The sequence below is a fragment of the Haematobia irritans genome, chromosome 3 (assembly GCF_050003625.1).
Source record: "Haematobia irritans isolate KBUSLIRL chromosome 3, ASM5000362v1, whole genome shotgun sequence".
NCBI lineage: Eukaryota > Metazoa > Arthropoda > Insecta > Diptera > Muscidae > Haematobia > Haematobia irritans.
In genome coordinates, this window is record NC_134399.1 from 30,797,347 (window position 1) to 30,816,643 (window position 19,297).

Here is a 19,297-nt window from a genome sequence, read left to right on the forward strand (position 1 = left end):
AATTTGGTCTGCAGAAAAAGTCGATTATTAGTATTCGGCCAGTATAAAAGGTCGATTGATGGATCTTGGCTAATAGTCGATAAATCGATTTGGGTCGATTTTGAGAGATATCAAAAATCAATTAATCGAATTTAAAGGTAACAATACTCGTAAGTCAACGAAGGGCTAGATCTACTCAGAATTTCTCCACGAACAAGAATACGGTATTATGGGTTTTCCCCAATGTGGAACAATTTTTCGAGATTATAAAAAGCATTTAATATTGTCCAACATCTTATGTTATCGATGATTTATCGAAAATCGTAAACACTTACCTTCTCTAAAGATTCCAATTTCTTGCTAGGCGAATCCACATAAGATTGACGCATCAACAGGGATGGCATACTAGCATCCATGGGACATGTTGATTCCGAGACAGCATCCGGTGGTAGGGCATAATCATCGGATAGGCCTGATTCAAAGGAAATATCTGAAATTACTGTGCCACGCATTGGATGAGGGATACGTAGATGATGATTGTTGGCAGACGACGACGATATTCTCTGATATTGTGCTGGATTGGTTTGTGACGGTGATTTACGCATTAGCGCAGGAGTATTCGAATTTGAATTCAAATGGGAATTATGATTGGGACTTAGATGATTATGGGGTAGGGGCATAGTGTGATGATGATGTTGGACATTTTTAGGATTTTGTGTTTGGAGGTGTTGTTGAAGTTTACGTTGTTGGAGTTTTGGACTAGGACTTTGAGTACGATGATTTTGATGAAGTTGTTGGTGGTGTTGGTGATGTTGGTTGTCATGACGCAGATGATCTGGATGTTTGTAATATTGAGGATGATATTGAGTGTTGTGATTCACTATTTACAGTGCAATTACAAACCAAAAAAAAATATATATGGAAATTTGGAGTAGGAAGTAACCACCATGAATGTGATGGCATTACAAGGGTTAAGGGTAAATGAAAAAAAAAAAAAAGATTTTGGTGTGACAGAAAAAATGAAGTGCATTGTAAAGGAAATGAATTTCGTTTAATGTATAGTGTAAAAATTTAAATAGTTTTGTTTAGTATTTGAGTAGTTTTTAGTTTAATTTTAGTTTTTAAGAAGCTTGGTTGGTTGGGATAGTTGCGATAAAAGCAAACAGTAGCTAGGGGAATTGTGACTGGAACTATGTCTATAGAAAAACGTATTACACATAAAAACAACAAAAAATGGGTCGAAAAAAAATTAACAAAAATGTAACTCATTTTTTTCATGAAAATGCACTGAAAGAAAAAATACTAATCAAAAAATCTAGAAAATGATATTAACTCAATTTAACTGGTGCCTTTTTACCAGGAAATAATTTATTTATAATGTTCTAATCAAGGCTGTGGAGTCGGTGTCGTAAAAATTTAATAGACCGGTTTATATAGGGGCTACATCAAAATCTGGGCCGATATAGCCCATCTTCGAACTTAACCTGCCTGCAAATAAAATATGAGTCTGTGCAAAATTTTTTCTACGATAGGTTCACTATTGAGGGCTGTGGCGCTTCGACGGGATTGGCCACAACTCGTCAGAGCCATTTTGGTGTACCGTTTGAAAAACGGTGTTCTTTCGTTACAGTTTTGTATCTTTAAACGAAGTTTCTTTAAATGTCCTTGTGTGGGTTTTACACACTGGTCTATAAATAAACATGCTTTGTGGTATGCTTTGAAAAAAAATTCTATAAAATTAAATTTTGAGAAAATTTTTTATAGAAATAAAATTTTGACAAAATTTTCTATAGAAATAAAATTTTGCCAAAATGTTTCTATAGAAATAAAATCTTGAGAAAATTTTCTATAGAAATAAAATCTTGAGAAAATTTTCTATAGAAATAAAATTTTGCCAAAATTTTTCTACAGAAATGAAATTTTGCAAAAATTTTCTAAAGAAATAAAATTTTGAAAAAATTTTTATAGAAATAAAATTTTGACAAAATTTTTTATACTAATAAAATTTTGACAAAATTTTCTATAGAAATAAAATGTTAACAAAATTTTCTATAGAAATAAAATTTTAACAAAATTTTCTATAGAAATAAAATTTTACCAAAATTTTTCATAGAAATAAAATTTTAACAAAATTTTCTATAGAAATAAAAATTTGAGAAGATTTTTAATAGAAATAAAATGTTTACATTTTCTATAGTAATAAAATGTTGACAAAATTTACTATTGAAATAACATTTTGACATCATTTTCAATAGAAATAAAATTTTGACAAAATTTTCTAAAGAAATAAAATTTTGACAAAATTTTCTAAAGAAATAAAATTTTGAGAAAAATTTTTATAGAAATAAAATTTTGAGAAAATTTTCAATAGAAATAAAATTTTGACCGAATTTTCTATATAAATAAAATTTTGAAAAAATTTTCTGTAGAAATAAAATATTAACATAATTTTCTATAGAAATAAAATGTTGACAAAATTTTCTATAGAAATAAAATTTTAACAAAATTTACTATAGAAAAACATTTTGACAACATTTTAAATAGAAATAAAATTTTCTAAAAAAAAAAATTTGACAAAATTTTCTAAAGAAATAAAATTTTGGCAAAATTTTCTAAAGAAATATAATTTTGACAAAATTTTCTAAAAAAATAAAATTTTGACAAAATTTTCTAAAGAAATAAAATTTTGGCAAAATTTTCTATAGAAATAACATTTTGCAAAAATTTTCTATAGAAATAAAATGTTAACAAAATTTTCTATAGTAATAAAATATTGACAAAATTTACTATAGAAATAACATTTTGACAGCATTTTCAATAGAAATAAAATTTTGACAAAATTTTCTAAACAAATAAAATTTTTACAAAATTTTCTAAAGAAATAAAATTTTGGCAAAATTTTCTATAGAAATAACATTTTGCAAAAATTTTCTATAGAAATAAAATTTAGCAAAAATTTTCTATAGAAATAAATATTAACAAAATTTTCTATAGAAATAAAATTTTGACAAAATTTTCTATAGTAATAAAATGTTAGCAAAATTTTCTATAGGAATAAAATGTTGACAAAATTTTCTAAAGAAATAAAATTTTGGCAAAATTTTCTATAGAAATAAAATTTAGCAAAAATTTGCTATAGAAATAAAATGTTAACTAAATTTTCTATAGTAATAAAATGTTGACAAAATGTACTATAGAAATAACATTTTGACAGCATTTTCAATAGAAATAAAATTTTGACAAAATTTTCTAAAAAAATAAAATTTTTACAAAATTTTCTAAAGAAATAAAATTTTGGCAAAATTTTCTATAGAAATAACATTTTGCAAAAATTTTCTATAGAAATAAAATTTAGCAAAAATTTTCTATAGAAATAAATATTAACAAAATTTTCTATAGAAATAAAATTTTGACAAAATTTTCTATAGTAATAAAATGTTAACAAAATTTTCTATAGGAATAAAATTTTGACAAAATTTTCTAAAGAAATAAAATTTTGGCAAAATTTTCTATAGAAATAAAATTTAGCAAAAATTTGCTATAGAAATAAAATGTTAACAAAATTTTCTATAGAAATAAAATTTTAACAAAATTTTCTATAGAAATAAAATTTTACCAAAATTTTTCATAGAAATAAAATTTTAACAAAATTTTCTATAGAAATAAAAATTTGAGAAGATTTTCAATAGAAATAAAATGTTTACATTTTCTATAGTAATAAAATGTTGACAAAATTTACTATTGAAATAACATTTTGACAGCATTTTCAATAGAAATAAAATTTTGACAAAATTTTCTAAAAAATACAATTTTGACAAAATTTTCTAAAGAAATAAAATTTTGGCAAAATATTCTATAGAAATAAAATTTTGACAAAATATTCTATAGAAATAAAATGTTAACAAAATTTTCTATAGAAATAAAATTTTGATAAAATTTTCTAAAGAAATTTTTGACAAAGTTTTCTATAGAAATAATATTTTGACAAAATTTTCTAAAGAAATAAAATATTGACAAAATTTTCTAAAGAAATAAAATTTTGACAAATTTTCTATAGAAATAAAATTTTGAGAAAATTTTCAATAGAAATAAAATTTTGACAGAATTTTCTATATAAATAAAATTTTGACAAAATTTTCTGTAGAAATAAAATATTAACATAATTTTCTATAGAAATAAAATGTTGACAAAATTTTCTATAGGAATAAAATTTTAACAAAATTTTCTATAGAAATAAAATTTTGACAAAATTTTCTATAGTAATAAAATGTTCACAAAATTTACTATAGAAAAACATTTTGACAACATTTTCAATAGAAATAAAATTTTGACAAAATTTTCTAAAATAAAAAAATTTTGACAAAATTTTCTAAGAAATAAAATTTTGGCAAAATTTTCTAAAGAAATAAAATTTGGACAAAATTTTCTAAAAAAATAAAATTTTGACAAAATTTTCTAAAGAAATAAAATTTTGGCAAAATTTTCTATAGAAATAACATTTTGCAAAAATTTTCTATAGAAAATGTTAACAAAATTTTCTATAGTAATAAAATGTTGACAAAATTTACTATAGAAATAACATTTTGACAACATTTTCAATAGAAATAAAATTGTAACAAAATTTTCTATAGAAATACAATTTTGATAAAATTTTCTATAGAAATAAAATGTTGACAAAATTTTCTGTAGAAATAAAATTTTGACAAAATTTTCTATAGAAATAAAATTTTCTATAGAAATAAAATTTTGACAAAATTTTCTATAGAAATACAATTTTGATAAAATTTTCTAAAGAAATAAAATTTTGACAAAATTTTCTAAAGAAATAAAATATTGACAAAATTTTCTATAGAAATAAAATTTTGACAAAATTTCTATAGAAATAAAATTTTGACAAAATTTCTATAGAAATAAAATTTTGACAAAATTTTCTATAGAAATAAATTTTTACAAAATTTTCTATAGAAAAAACATTTTGCAAAAATTTTCTATAGAAATAAAATTTATCAAAAATTTTCTATAGAAATAAAATTTTGGCAAAATTTTCTATAGTAATAAAATGATGACAAAATTTTCTATAGAAATAACATTTTGACAAAATTTTCTATAGAAATAAAATTTTGACAAAATTTTATATAGAAATAAAATGTTGACAACATTTTCTATAGTAATAAAATGTTGACAAAATTTACTATAGAAATAACGTTTGGACATCATTTTCAATAGAAATAAAATTTTGACAAAATTTTCTAAAGAAATAAAATGTTGGCAAAATTTTCTATAGAAATAACATTTTGCAAAAATTTTTTATAGAAATAAAATTTATCAATAATTTTCTATAGAAATAAAATGTTGACAGAATTTTCTATATAAATAAAATTTTGACAAAATTTTCTATAGAAATAAAATGTTAACAAAATTTTCTATAGAAATAAAATTTTAACAAAATTTTCTATAGAAATAAAATTTTGACAAAATTTTCTATGGTAATAAAATTTTGACAAAATTTTCTAAAGCAATAAAATGTTGACAACATTTTTAATAGAAATAAAATTTTGACAAAATTTTTTAAAGAAATAAAATTTTGACAAAATTTTTTAAAGAAATAAAATTTTGACAAAATTTTTCAAAGAAATAAAATGTTTTCAAAATTTTCTATAGAAATAAAATTTTGAGAGAATTTTCAATAGAAATAAGATTTTGACAAAATTTGCTATAGAAATACAATTTTGATAAAATTTTCTATAGAAATAAAATTTTGATATAATTTTCTATATAGAAATATAATTTTGATAAAATTGTTGGAGGGCAGTTTTAGAATGAAATGCTTTTTTTTAATTATTTTCTGCGCATGTCTTAACAATATGGAAAAAGTGGGAATAGATTCGAATTTGTGAAAAGCTTTAAATTTTTGGCGGCTATTAGTTCTAGCATTTAAATGTCACATGCAAAGTATAACTAAGGTAGAAATGTATCAAAATTTAAGTAAAAACCAAAATCATATACGGAGTCTACTACTAAAATAAAATTAATATTAAAAATAATAATAATAATAATAATGACAAATACAAGAGAAGAAAGAAGATGTTTCCTTTCGGAGGAACGAAATTTTCGACAAACGAACTTTTCTGTTGACACTAACAAATTTTCTTTAAAGGCAAATAATAAATATTTAAGACCACTTTTGTAACTATTACCATAAATTCGGGTTTATTTTCTTTTAAAGAAAATGCAGTGAAACCTCTCAGAAGTGTTAAATTTTGTCCACATTTGGGAGTTGTCCACTTATGAGAGGTTCACTTTAATGTGATAATATAGCAAACGTCTCAAGAAAGTTGTTCACTTTTGAGAGGTGTCCGATTTACAGAGTGTCCAAGTTTGAAAGGTTACACTGTACATTTCAACAAAGAGGAATTCTGTTTGCCTTTAATTTCGTTCCTCAGAAAAACAAAACTTTTTCGGGAGGAAAGTATTTGTTGTTTCATTGGGTGTAGGAATATTGAAAACTAGAAGGATATATAGAATTATACAAACTTCATTCGGGATTTGTTTTGTTTTTTTCGTTTTAATTTTAATTTCATCATTATTTGATTCTTTATACCATAATCCAGTCTATACGTATGTACAAAATGGGTACATAACGTCATATTTCGTAAAAACGTATGGGTTCTCTACCAACAAATCATTAACTACGCAGGCAATTATTGGATACAAATGTATTACAATTGGAGAAATAGAGATAGAATGATTGTACAAGAGCAATATTTGGATTGGGAACATGTACATATCCTTGGGGAGAAGAAAAACAAAAGTTAAGAGAGAGTGTAACACATACCTCTTGCTTTAGTATTTTTAGGACTCTCAGAACCGCTTCGCTTTGCTGGACTTAATGATGATGAGGTTTTACAACTTTTTGAAGGACTGGAAGCACTACCGGAAGTTGAAGTTTCCGTATTGTCGGTACTCGATGAATTATGTGAATTGTGGGTGAGCATAACAGCATGATCTTCACCATCGCTTGAATCATCCGATGAATCGCCTGTAAAAGGCATGGAACGTATTTGAGAAGCGCGCTGTAAAGAAAAGAAGACGTACATAAATTCAATTAAAATATTATGACAATGGAAAATTGTTTAATAATAAAATTGTAATTCTAAATGAAAAGAGGAAAACTCCTACGTAGCTGGTCTGACCAATGACGCAAGCTGGCAACCCACCATTTTACGGGGTTCAAACCACCTGCCTATCATTCTCACCTTTGAACGACCCTCCCATTTCATAATCGCTGAACGGTTGACATTCTTCAAACAAAAGAAAGTCAACTGGGATGGCTAACCTCTGCAGTGAGATAACCACTTCAGTGAGCTTCCTACCCCCTCCCATAGTCATGTTGCCCAGAGTGTATTCGTTGCTTCTTACCCGCTGGTTGAATTGCCTTCGTCAGGCCCAACTTACGGCGCAATGAACGTCGTCGTACCTGCTGGTGCCTGCTGGTCTAAGAATCAGTAATGAAACAATGTAACCTAGACACTGGCACGTATAAGTTGTGGTCTACCGTAAGAGATGCTGGGATCTTTGGCGATGTAACTGTGACTAATTCCAAGAGATGCGAGAGGAAAGGAGAGTCATTCGTCAATGTCATCAACAGCGCAATACCATCCAAGGCGCTGGGCCCCGACCTAGACACTGGCACGTGTAAGTTGTGGTCCACCGTAAGAGATGCTGGGATCTTTCGCGATGTAGCGGCGACTGATTCCAAGAGATGCGCGAGGAAAGTAGAGTCATTCGTCATTGCGAAAAGGAGAGTCATTCGTCAATGTCATCAACAGCGCAATACCATCCAAGGCGCTGGGCCCCGACGACGTTTCTAAGCTAAAACTGAAGCATCTGGGAATACGAGATAGTCGACGAGCAGAAGTGGAATACATGGTTAGAGAAACAGAAGCAATGTAACCTAGGCACTGGCCCAGGTAAGTTCTGGTCAACAGTAAGAGCCCTCTCGAACCCACCTACAAGTGACGATGGAATCTCAGTAACCGACGTGGGGAGTCACCGTGGTGCAATGGTTAGCATGTCCGCCTGCATACACAAGCTCGTGGGTTCGATTCCTGCTTCGACCGCACACCAAAACGTTTTTCAATGGATTATCCCACCTCAGTAATGGTGACATTTCTGAAGGTTTCAAAGCTTCTCTAAGTGGTTTCACTGCAATGTGGAACGCCGTTTGGACTCGGCTATAAAAAGGAGGTTCCTTGTCATTGAGCTTAACATGGAATCGGGCAGCACTCAGTGATAAGGGAGAAGTTCACCAATGTGGTATCACAATGGACTGAATAGTCTAAGTGAGCCTGATACATCGGGCTGCCACCTAGCCTAACCTAACCTAACCGACGTGACGGTGACTGACCCGAAGAGATGCTCGAGGTTTTCCAATCGACAGTCTATTGAGCATCCACGAGTGATAGAGCGAAAAGGAGGGCTATTCGCCGCAACTATGGTTTGCATGTCACCAAAGTTTATGCCAGCCTTAGTTATGAATATCATCAACAGCGCAATACCAACCAAGGCGCGGGGCCCCGACGGCTTTTATATGCTAATGCTGAAGCATCTAGGAATGCAAGCGAAAAGAAAACTCATTCGTCGCATCTGTGGTCTTCGAGCCACCCAGCCGAAGTTAACAATGTCATTAACTACGCAAAGGCGTCCCAGGCGCAGGACCCCGACGGTATTACAATGCTAACGCTGAAGTATCTGGGAAGACGTGGTATTGTATACTTGACCAGACTTCTGAATTTGTGATTTATCTCGAGTAAGGGTGATTCGTACAGACCAATCTACCTTCTCTCGCCAGTTTCCAAGGCACTTTAGGCACTATTCCTCCCCAGCCTTGTGGAGAATTCTCCAGCTGCCAACAATCAGCATGAATATACCGTATATAACACAGCAACGGCTTGGGTGATTCCACTACTGAAGCCAGGCAAACACTCGAGTAAGGGAGATTCGTACAAACCGATCTCTCTTCTTTTGACAGTGGCCGAGACACTTGAGGCACTATTTCTCCCCAGCATCGTGGAGAATTTTCCAGCTTTTAGCCATCAACATGGATACCGTAAAGTACATAGCACAACAACAGCTTTGCATGCCACTTTCAGCATACATAAATAGGGAGTTCAACCAGCTCAAGCCGTGGCATAGGATGGTCCTCGTGGCGCTTGACCGTTCGATGGCAATCGATCTGGACAGCCATGCCCAACTATACAAAGACATCGAAGCCATGTCCCTACTGGCAGGAATCAAGGGTTGGGTTCTTAATTATATGAGCGGGCGTCAGTTGTTTGTGGAATTTGGGGATAGGAAGTTAAGATCCCGTGGAGTGGAACAGGGGGAGTTCCGGCACTGTTCAACCTCTCATTATGCTCTATTCCATCCACTTCTGACGGCGTTGAGATTGTATCATATGCGGACGACTGTATAATCATGGCACGCGGGCCCACTGGTAATTACACATGCATGTAGCATCTACCTTTCTTATCTTTCTTCACAGCTAGAAATTTGAAGATATCCGCTACAAATTCCTCAGCCACTGTATTGAACAAATGGACGGCAAAAATACAGTTTAATGATCTGTCGATATGGAGACATCGAAACCACGTCTCTATCGGCAGGAACCAAGTGTTGGGATCTTAATTATCTGTGCGGGAATCTAAGACCCCGTAGAGTGAAAAATGGGGAGTTCCGGCACTGTTCAACCTCTACTTATCCTCTATTCCATCGCCTCCTGACAACGTTGAGTTTGCATCATATGAGCACGACTGTCTCAGCCAGCCCAGGCCGTGTCGGTCCTCGTGTCGCTTGACCTATCGCCGGTATTCAATACGGTCAGCCATTCCAAGACGTCGGAATCACGGCCCTATCGCCAGGAACAAAGCGTTGGGTTCTTAGTTATCTGTTCCGTATGTGGAATTTGGGGATATGGGAATTCGGGGTAGAGTGAAACAGAGGGAGTTCCGGCACTGTTCAACCTCAACTTATCCACTAATCCATCCCCTTCTGCGTTGGTATTGTATGGAATCTATTGGTAATTACATCTGCGATCGATTAAAAATGTACCTTGCTGATCTTACCAGTTCTTTTTCTGCTAGAAATTTAAGTATATCCGCTACCAAATCCTCAGCTACACTATTCACTATATGGACTATACAATCAACCATTTCAGCATACATAGACAGAGGACTCAGCCAGCCTAAGCCTTTGAAAACAGGACGGCCCTCGTGGTGATTGACCTATCAAAAGCATTCCATACGGCCAGCCATGCCAGTCTGTTCGAGGACATCGAAACCACGTCCATATCGACAGGAACCAAGTCTTGAGTTAATAATTATCTGTGCGAACGCCAGTCGTTCGTAGAATTTAGGGATAGGGAGCTAAGGCCCCGTAGAGTGAAACAGGAGGATTTCCGCCACAGTTCAACCTCTACTTATCCTCTATTCCATCCACTTCTGACGACGTTGTATCATATGCGGACGATTACTGACCTTACCAGTTAATTCATTGCTAGAAATTTGAGGATATCCGCCACCAAATCCTTAGACACACTATTTACAACACGGGCGCCAGAAGTACACAGGTAGTTGAATGTCGGAGTCAATAGTGAAATTATTTCGAGTATAAACTTCCCCAATATTCTCGGAGTCACATGCAACAGCCTTTTTAAGTCGTCCCACGCAACTGAAAATTTGTGATAAGCTGTGCCTTAGAAACAAGATGTTCAAGTTTGTTGCCACGGGGCACTTAAGGTGCAGGCAAAGAAAACTTTTTGACTAGCTTTAAAGAAATTGGCCGGTAATCTAGACTCGCCAGAGCGCTGCCTTTAGAACTGCAACAGGATGTCTTTGCAAAGATTAAGATCCTCTCCGTGTGTAGATCGGATTATATGTTGTCCAAGCAGTATCTCTGGATTGTTATCACAGTAATCATCCAAACCACCATCTTTTGGATAGACAACCACCACCATCTAGGAATATAAGGATTGAGCGCCAGATCAAGCGTTACAAACGAGAGCCTCTTGATCAGGCAGTATACTAAACAGGTCTGAACATGATTCATGGTGATACTATAGCTGAAACAAGATAAATTCTGTTCTCGGAGTTCGACCATCGCCCATAGTACCGGAGGAAAGAGATCTCCCCCGGGGGTTTTGGCCCAACTAAGATCAGGCAAGATCCTCTCCATGTGTAGACCAAATTATATGTTGTCAGAGCAGTATATCCTGGATTGTTATCGCAGTAATCATCCAAAACACCATAGTACCGGAGGAAAGAGATCTCCCCCGGGGGTTTTGGCCCAACTAAGATCAGGCAAGATCCTCTCCATGTGTAGACCAAATTATATGTTGTCAGAGCAGTATATCCTGGATTCTTATCGCAGTAATCATCCAAAACACCATCTTATGGATAGGCAACCACTACCAGGATTGATCTTCATTATTTATAGCGTCAGAACCAGGGTTACAAAAGAGAGCCTCTAGATCAGGCAGGATACCAGACAGGTCTGAACAGGATTCATCTAGATAATGCAACTGAAACTTCAAGATCAATCCTGTTCTCGGAGTCCGACCATCGCCCATAGTCCCGGAGGAAAGAGATCTCCTACGAGATCTAACTTGCCCAGCTAACATCGGGCTAGTGCTGCCGCCTCAATTCTTACCTATCCGTGATTAATAGCAGTGTATTTGACGTGTGTCTCAGCTGTAATCAAGGCCCACATGGCACGCGTCACCTTTTCGACTAAACATCAGATAATTCTGGACGAATCCTATCTTAGTCGCAGAGGTTCTCGCTCTGGATACAAGCTGAGTTACCAAAAGCACAACACTAAAATGGATGATCACACAATACTCTGTTACATCAACGAAAGCATGAGCTTGCCATTGGACGGAAGTCATCTTTTTAACTATTCCCTGTATTGATTTTTGCATTTACTCTAATGTGATACTATTTTAGTATTCAGTATCTTTCCTTTACTTTTTCGAATTCCATTTCCTGCGCCCATTTCTCTCCCTCTCTCTTTCTCTCTATATGATATCTTCAAATGGCTTTCGGAGAACTCTGTCCACACAAAAAAAAAAATTTTTTTCTGATTCAATCACGAAATTAATTGATCCAATTAATTTTTCAATTGAAATGTCTTCAATCACAGAAATGATAGTATCAATAAAAAATTAATTGATAGTATCAATTAAAAATTAATTGGAGAAAAATTTATTGATCCAATTAAAAAATTAATTGATACTATCAATTTTTGTATCAATTAAAACATTTGTTGAATCAATTAAATTTTTAATTGAATATTTTTTAAAACTCAATTAAAATTTTTATTGGAAAATTTTTGGTGAAATTTTTTTCTGTGTCCCCATCTCTGTAAAGCATACTTTTAGGCACCATTTAAAATTCTTGTAATTCGTTTTCCAAATTTTATAAAATGATTGTAAATACGATATGAAAAGGTCAATAGAGAACTTTTCTGCTATTCATTGCCTATTAAAACTTACGCATTTTAAATAGACTTCATTGAATTCATAACAAAGGCAAAATCAAAAACTTATTTTGGTCTGACCTCTTTCTGGTGGTAGGGGGTATGAATAGCATACGTTTAAGCTAGGCGATGAGAACACATGGTAAGAATATTAAAATAATCTGAAAAATCTCAACATTTTAAAACTTGTAATAAACTTCTGCTTTCTCTCTCTCTCTGCTTCTTAACTAACCTTAGCCATTCAACTGTGAAGTTGGAAACGGAAAAATTCCTTTGGCTTTTTAATATTACAAAAATGTTACATATTTATAGGCGGCAATAAAACCTTACATTCCTTAAATTCCTTGGCAATCTTAAAGTTTATCCCCGAAACATAAGCATACTTATGGTCACTCACTCAAGTGAATAATAAAATGTAAATCTCTTAACAATCTGTATTATTTTAAAATATAATGACGTCATATCTCCGCATGGAATGGCAGAATACGATGGTTTGAACTACATGGAGGATTTTTAATGGCCATAATCATAGTAATAAAATTTCTGTACTGGAAACGGAAATTAAAATAATAAAATTGAAGAGAGCATAAGGAAGTAATAAAGGATGTAGGCAGCACTTAGAATTCCGCCTATTTTTAGTGATTTTTTTTTGTTATAAATTTCCATATATATTTGATAATTTAAATTCAATATGAAATGAAATGGGGGGAAATCTTAACATAATGATAATTTCTTATTTATGAAGAATACTTTTAGGAGCAAAAAAATTAAAATAGAAAATTTTAATGAAAATTTGCATTAATATCAGGAAGCATATTCTATCAGCGACAAGATTGAGTTATGACAGTAAGAATGGAAACACTATACATAAGGAATAATTCTGCATATAGCTGGAGGTATAACTGTACCGAATAAGAGCAGAAAAAAAATTAAATTGGGAGTATAAAAAATGGAAAATGTCGATATATCGATTTTTTCATATTACGATAGGGATATTAGGTCATAAATAAATAACACCGTCAAATTAAATATTCCAAAAAAAATTTTGGGCCCTTATTTAGTTTTACCAAAAATTTATAATTGAGAGACAATTACAAGAATTGTGTTGTTAAAAATACAGAACCGTCTATCCAATAGTTTTCACCGTCAGAATATAAGAGGAGTTAATGTCCCCCAAAATTCTTTTTATACCCTCCACCATAGGATGGGGGTATATTAACTTTGTCATTCCGTTTGTAACACATCGAAATATTGCTCTAAGACCCAATAAAGTTCTGGGTCGTGGTGAAATTCTGAGTCGATCTGAGCATGTCCGTCCGTCCGTCTGTTGAAATCACGCTAACTTCCGAACGAAACAAGCTATCGACTTGAAACTTGGCACAAGTAGTTGTTATTGATGTAGGTCGGATGGTATTGAAAATGGGCCATATCGGTCCACTTTTATGTATAGCCCCCATATAAACGGACCCCCAAATTTAGCTTGCGATTGATTTAAGAGAAGCAAATTTCATCCGATCCGGCTGAAATTTGGTACATGGTGTTAGTATATGGTCTCTAACAACCATGCCAAAATTGGTCCATATCGGTCCACTTTTACGTATAGCCCCCATATAAACGGACCCCCAAATTTGGCTTGTGATGGCTCCAAGAGAAGCATATTTCATCCGATCCGGCTGAAATTTGGTACATGGTATTAGTATATGGTCTCTAACAACCATGCAAAAATTGATCCATATCGGTCCACTTTTACGTATAGCCCCCATATAAACGGACCCCCAAATTTGGCTTGCGATTGCTCTAAGAGAAGCAAATTTCATCCGATCCGGCTGAAATTTGGTACATGGTGTTAGTATATGGTCTCTAACAACCATGCAAAAATTGGTCCACATCGGTCCATAATTATATATAGCCCCCATATAAACCGATCCCCCGATTTGGCTTGCGGAGCCTCTAAGAGAACCAAATTTCATCCAATTCGGCTGAAATTCGGTACATGGTGTTAGTATATGGTCTCTACTGACCATGCAAAAATTGGTCCACATCGACCCATAATTATATATAGCCCCCATATAAGCCTATCCCCAGATTTGATCTCAGGAGCAAAATTCATCCGATCCGGTTGAAATTTGGTACGTGGTGTTAGTATATGGTCAAACACGCAATTGGTCCATATCGGTCCATAATTATATATAGCCCCCATATAAACCTTTCCCCAGATTTGATCTCCGGAGCCTCTTGGAGGAGCAAAATTCATCCGATCCGGTTGAAATTTGCAACGTGGTGTTAGTATAAGGCCGCTAATAACCATGCCAAAATTGGTCCATATCGGTTCATAATCATGATTGCCACTCGAACCAAAAATATTCTACCAAAATTTTATTTTTATAGAAAACATTGTCAAAATGTTATTTCTATAGAAAATGTTGTCAAAATTTTATTTCTATAGAAAATTTTGTCAAAATGTTATTTCTATAGAAAATTTTGTCAAAATTTTATTTCTATAGAAAATTTTGTCAAAATTTTATTTCTATAGAAAATTTTGTCAAAATTTTATTTCTATAGAAAATTGTGTCAAAATTGTACTTCTATAGAAAATGTTGTCAAAATTTCATTTTGTCAAAATTTTATTTTTATAGAAACTTAATTATATACGTATTTAATCGGCCCTTTTGTAGTTTAATATATACCACGTATGGACTATGTGGTATATATTACGTTGTTGGGAAGTTTTAAGATACCTTGCTATCGGCTTCAGTAGAAGTTTCTACGCAATCCATGGTGAAGGGTACATAAGCTTCGGCCTGGCCGAACTTACGGCCGTATATACTTGTTACGATTACGATCCATACTGATAAGACCCTTAATAAGAAAATAAATCCAATATCATTCCACACATCTGAAATCCATTTGTGTTTTTATTCTTTTCATTTCATCATCTGAATATTGGTTTCTTTCTTACTCATAATATCGATCGGAGTAACATACAAAGTCAACTACTATTCAAAATAGCTGTGGACTTTGTTTTGGCTCATGAGATTCTCCCTCCAACAGATTGATTGCTCCCACATACACAAACATTTTTCATTTGAGGCTAATTTTCCTGGGCCTATATTCATAGCGCCATTTTATATATGAATTCGGGGTTTTTTTTATAGTTTGGCGCTTTATTTTATATCTTAGACAATGGGGGTTTGTTTCATTGAGAAATAAGACCCTAATTTTGTGAAGAAAGTCGTAAATATCTCTGATACGATACAGAAATGAAAACGAAGCTCAATCCCAATAAAGAAATTGGGGTTCATTTAAAACATTGGGCTTTATTTCCTATTGTAGAAAAACATAAAACTTTGATGTTGATGTTTTCGGGATATTTTCTCATATTTAAGCCCACTTTGGACTCTGTGTATAGGAGAAAGTCTTAAATATTTCCTAAAGAAATGAATAGTATGTATGTCAAATCCCAGAAAGCAAAAATAGGCTCCATTTAAAAACGAAGCACAATGCTAAAAAGGAAATTAAATATTGGGGTTTATTTCCGTAATGTAAATGAGCCCAAGGATAAAATGAAGCTAATTACCAACAACATAAAATATTGGTGTTGCTGTTTTCCATATAATTTTTTGGGATCCTACTTTATTTTGGGGCTGTTTTTTCATGTTTTGGGGTTTTATTTCATATCTTCAAAAATTTGTCAAAATTAATTTTGGGGACTTATTTCATTTTAGTTTTGAGTCTATACTTCATTGAAGCGTTGGCGGTGTGAAAATTGGCCCCAAAACCGAAATGCAAAAGGTTCCTAAAAGAGGGACGATGCTTCATAATGAAAAAGGACCCTAGCCCTAAAATAAGGGCTAATTTTCTCTTTTTTCTCTGTGTGAAAATTAACCCTAACAGTTGGTTCGGGTTAGCTCACTTTGGACCTTGAAATTGCGATGTCCTACTTTGCACTCTATTCATAGGAAAAAGACTTAAACCACTGCCAAAGACCTGTCACTTTGGAATCGCGTTAGCTCACTATTGACGGTACATAGGTAATGAAAAAGAACCCTAGCCCTAAAATAAGGGCTAATTTTCTCTTTTTCTCTTTGTGAAAATTAACCCTAACAGTTGGTTCGGGTTAGCACACTTTGGACCTTGAAATTACGATACCCTATTTGCACTCTATCCATAGGCCTGTCACTTTGGAATCGCGTTAGGGCACGATTGACGGTCCATAGGACAAAACCTGTAACCCCTACCAAGGGGCGGCCACCCTTATTATTTTGAGTCCGCTTTAGCCCACTCTATCTATAGGAGGATGTCTTGCACCTCACCTTCCCTATTCCTATGGATAATAAAGTCCGAACCCCAAAGTCAAACAAAAAACAATTTATTTGCTATCTTCAACAAAAGCGAGTGTATAGTTGTCAACATTGTTAAATCCCAGAAATATTCCCAAAACGGATGTTGGGGTTCATATTCATTTGAAATATTGGGGTTTATTTTCATAATGTAAACGTCCCCCAAAAATAAAATGCAGTTACACCCCAAAACAACATAAAAAATTGTGATATAATCACGGTCGCCATAGTTGAATTCTACCAAAATGTTGACAAAATTTCCTATAGAGAAAAAATTTTCAATAGAGATAACATTTTGACAAAATTCTCCATAGAGCTAAAATTTTGACAAACTTTCCTATAGAGATAAAATTTTGACAAAATTTTCTATAGAGATAAAATGTTGACTAAATTATGTTGATGCTTATAATCGATTTGGTCACAACAGGCTTACAGATTATTCGAAAATAAATAAATGAAATGAAAATTTTGACAAAATTTTCTATAGAGATAAAATTTTGACAAAATTTTCTATAGACATAAAATTTTGACAAAATTTTCTATAGGGATAAAATTTTTACAAAACTGTCTATAGAGATAAATTTTTGACAACAATTTCTATAGAGATAAAATTTTCTATAGAGATAAAATTTTTACAAAATTTTCGATAGAGATAAAATTTTAACCAAATTTTCTATAGAGATAAAATTTGACAAAATTTTCTATAGAGATAAAATTTTGATAAAATATCCTATAAAGATAACATTTTGAAAAATTTTCTATAGAGATAAAATTTTGACAAAATTTTCCTTAGAGATAAAATTTTGACAAAATTTTCTATAGAGATAAATTTTTGACAAAATTTCCTATAGAGATAAAATATTGACAAAATTTCCTATAGAGATAAAATTTTGACAAAATTTTCTATAGAGATAAAATTTGGGCAAAATTTTCCATAGAGATAAAATTTTAACAAAATTTTCTATAGTGATAAAATTTTGACAAAATTTTCTATAGAGATAAAATTTTGATAAAATTTTCTATAGAGATAAAATTTTGACAAAATTTCCTATAGAGATAAAATTTTAACCAAATTTTCTATAGAGATAAAATTTGACAAAATTTTCTATAGAGATAAAATTTTGATAAAATATCCTATAAAGATAACATTTTGACAAAATTTTTTATAGAGATAAAGTTTTGACATAGTTTTCTATAGAGATAAAATTTTGACAAAATTTTCTATAGAGATAAAATTTTGACAAAATTTTCTATAGAGATAAAATTTTGACAAAATTTTCTATAGAGATAAAATTTTGACAAAATTTTCTATAGAGATAAAATTTTGACAAAATTTTCTATAGAGATTAAATTTTGACAAAATTTTCTATAGAGATAACATTTTGACAAAATTTTCTATAGAGATAAAATTTTGACTAAATTTTCTATAGAGATAGAATTTGACAAAATTTTCTATAGAGATAAAATTTTGACAAAATTTCCTATAAAGATAAAATTTTGACAAAATTTTCTATAGAGATAAAATTTTGACAAAATTTTCTATAGAGATAAAATTTTGACAAAATTTTCTATAGAAATAAAATTTTGACAAAATTTTCTATAGAGATAAAATTTTTACAAAATTTTCTATAGAGATAAAATTTTTACACAATTGTCTATAGAGATAAAATTTTGACAAAATTGTCTATAGAGATAAAATTTTGACAAAATTTTCTATAGAGATAAAATTTTTACAAAATTTTCTATAGAGATAAAATTTTGACAAAATTTTCTATAGAGATAAAATTTTGACAAAATTTCCTATAAAGATAAAATTTTGACAAAATTTTCTATAGAGATAAAATTTTGACAAAATTTTCTATAGAGATAAAATTTTTACAAAATTTTCTATAGAGATAAAATTTTGACAAAATTTTCTATAGAGATAAAATTTTGACAAAATTTTCTATAGAGATAAAATTTTGACTAAATTTTCTATAGAAATAAAAATCTGACAGCATTTTTTATAGACATAAAATTTCGACAAAATTTTCTATAGAAATAAAATTTTGCTAAAATTTTCTATAGAAATTAAATTTTGACAAAATTTTCTATTGGAAGTGAAATTTTGACAAAATTTTCTGTAGAAATAATTTTCCATATTTCTATAAGAATAAAATTTTGAACAAATTTTCTATAGAAATAAATTTTTTCAAAATAAGATTTGTTTGTTTGGTCGTTAACATTTTCTCCAAATGTTGATTTTGGCCCGAGTGGCAACAGTGTAAGTAATCCTAAATTACACATTTGATCATTTTAATTCAACAAAAAGTGAAATGGGCAGTTTTTTTATGATATCACTTGTATGAAATCTTAATAATATGAAAATTACTATAAAGTATACTTTTCGGCGTAATTGAGGATTTGTCGTCATCTCAAGCGAATACCTTGAACATTTTTAACAT

At 31.3% G+C, this 19,297-nt stretch overlaps 1 protein-coding gene across 5 annotated transcripts in view; it reads right to left on the bottom strand.

Annotated features, from left to right (window-relative positions):
- The window catches only part of LOC142228986 (uncharacterized protein CG43867), a 194,549-nt gene that overhangs the window by 29,794 nt on the left and 145,458 nt on the right, over positions 1–19,297 (bottom strand). For 3 of the 5 annotated variants that reach the window (XM_075299514.1, XM_075299518.1, XM_075299515.1), the window contains exons 3-4: positions 6,815–7,052; positions 315–859 (exon numbers count right to left, since the gene is read on the bottom strand). In XM_075299514.1, the coding sequence (XP_075155629.1) occupies positions 315–859; positions 6,815–7,052 (783 nt within the window). The remainder of the gene's footprint in view (positions 1–314; positions 860–6,814; positions 7,053–19,297) is intronic. The other 2 variants (XM_075299517.1, XM_075299516.1) reach the window with 2 other exon arrangements.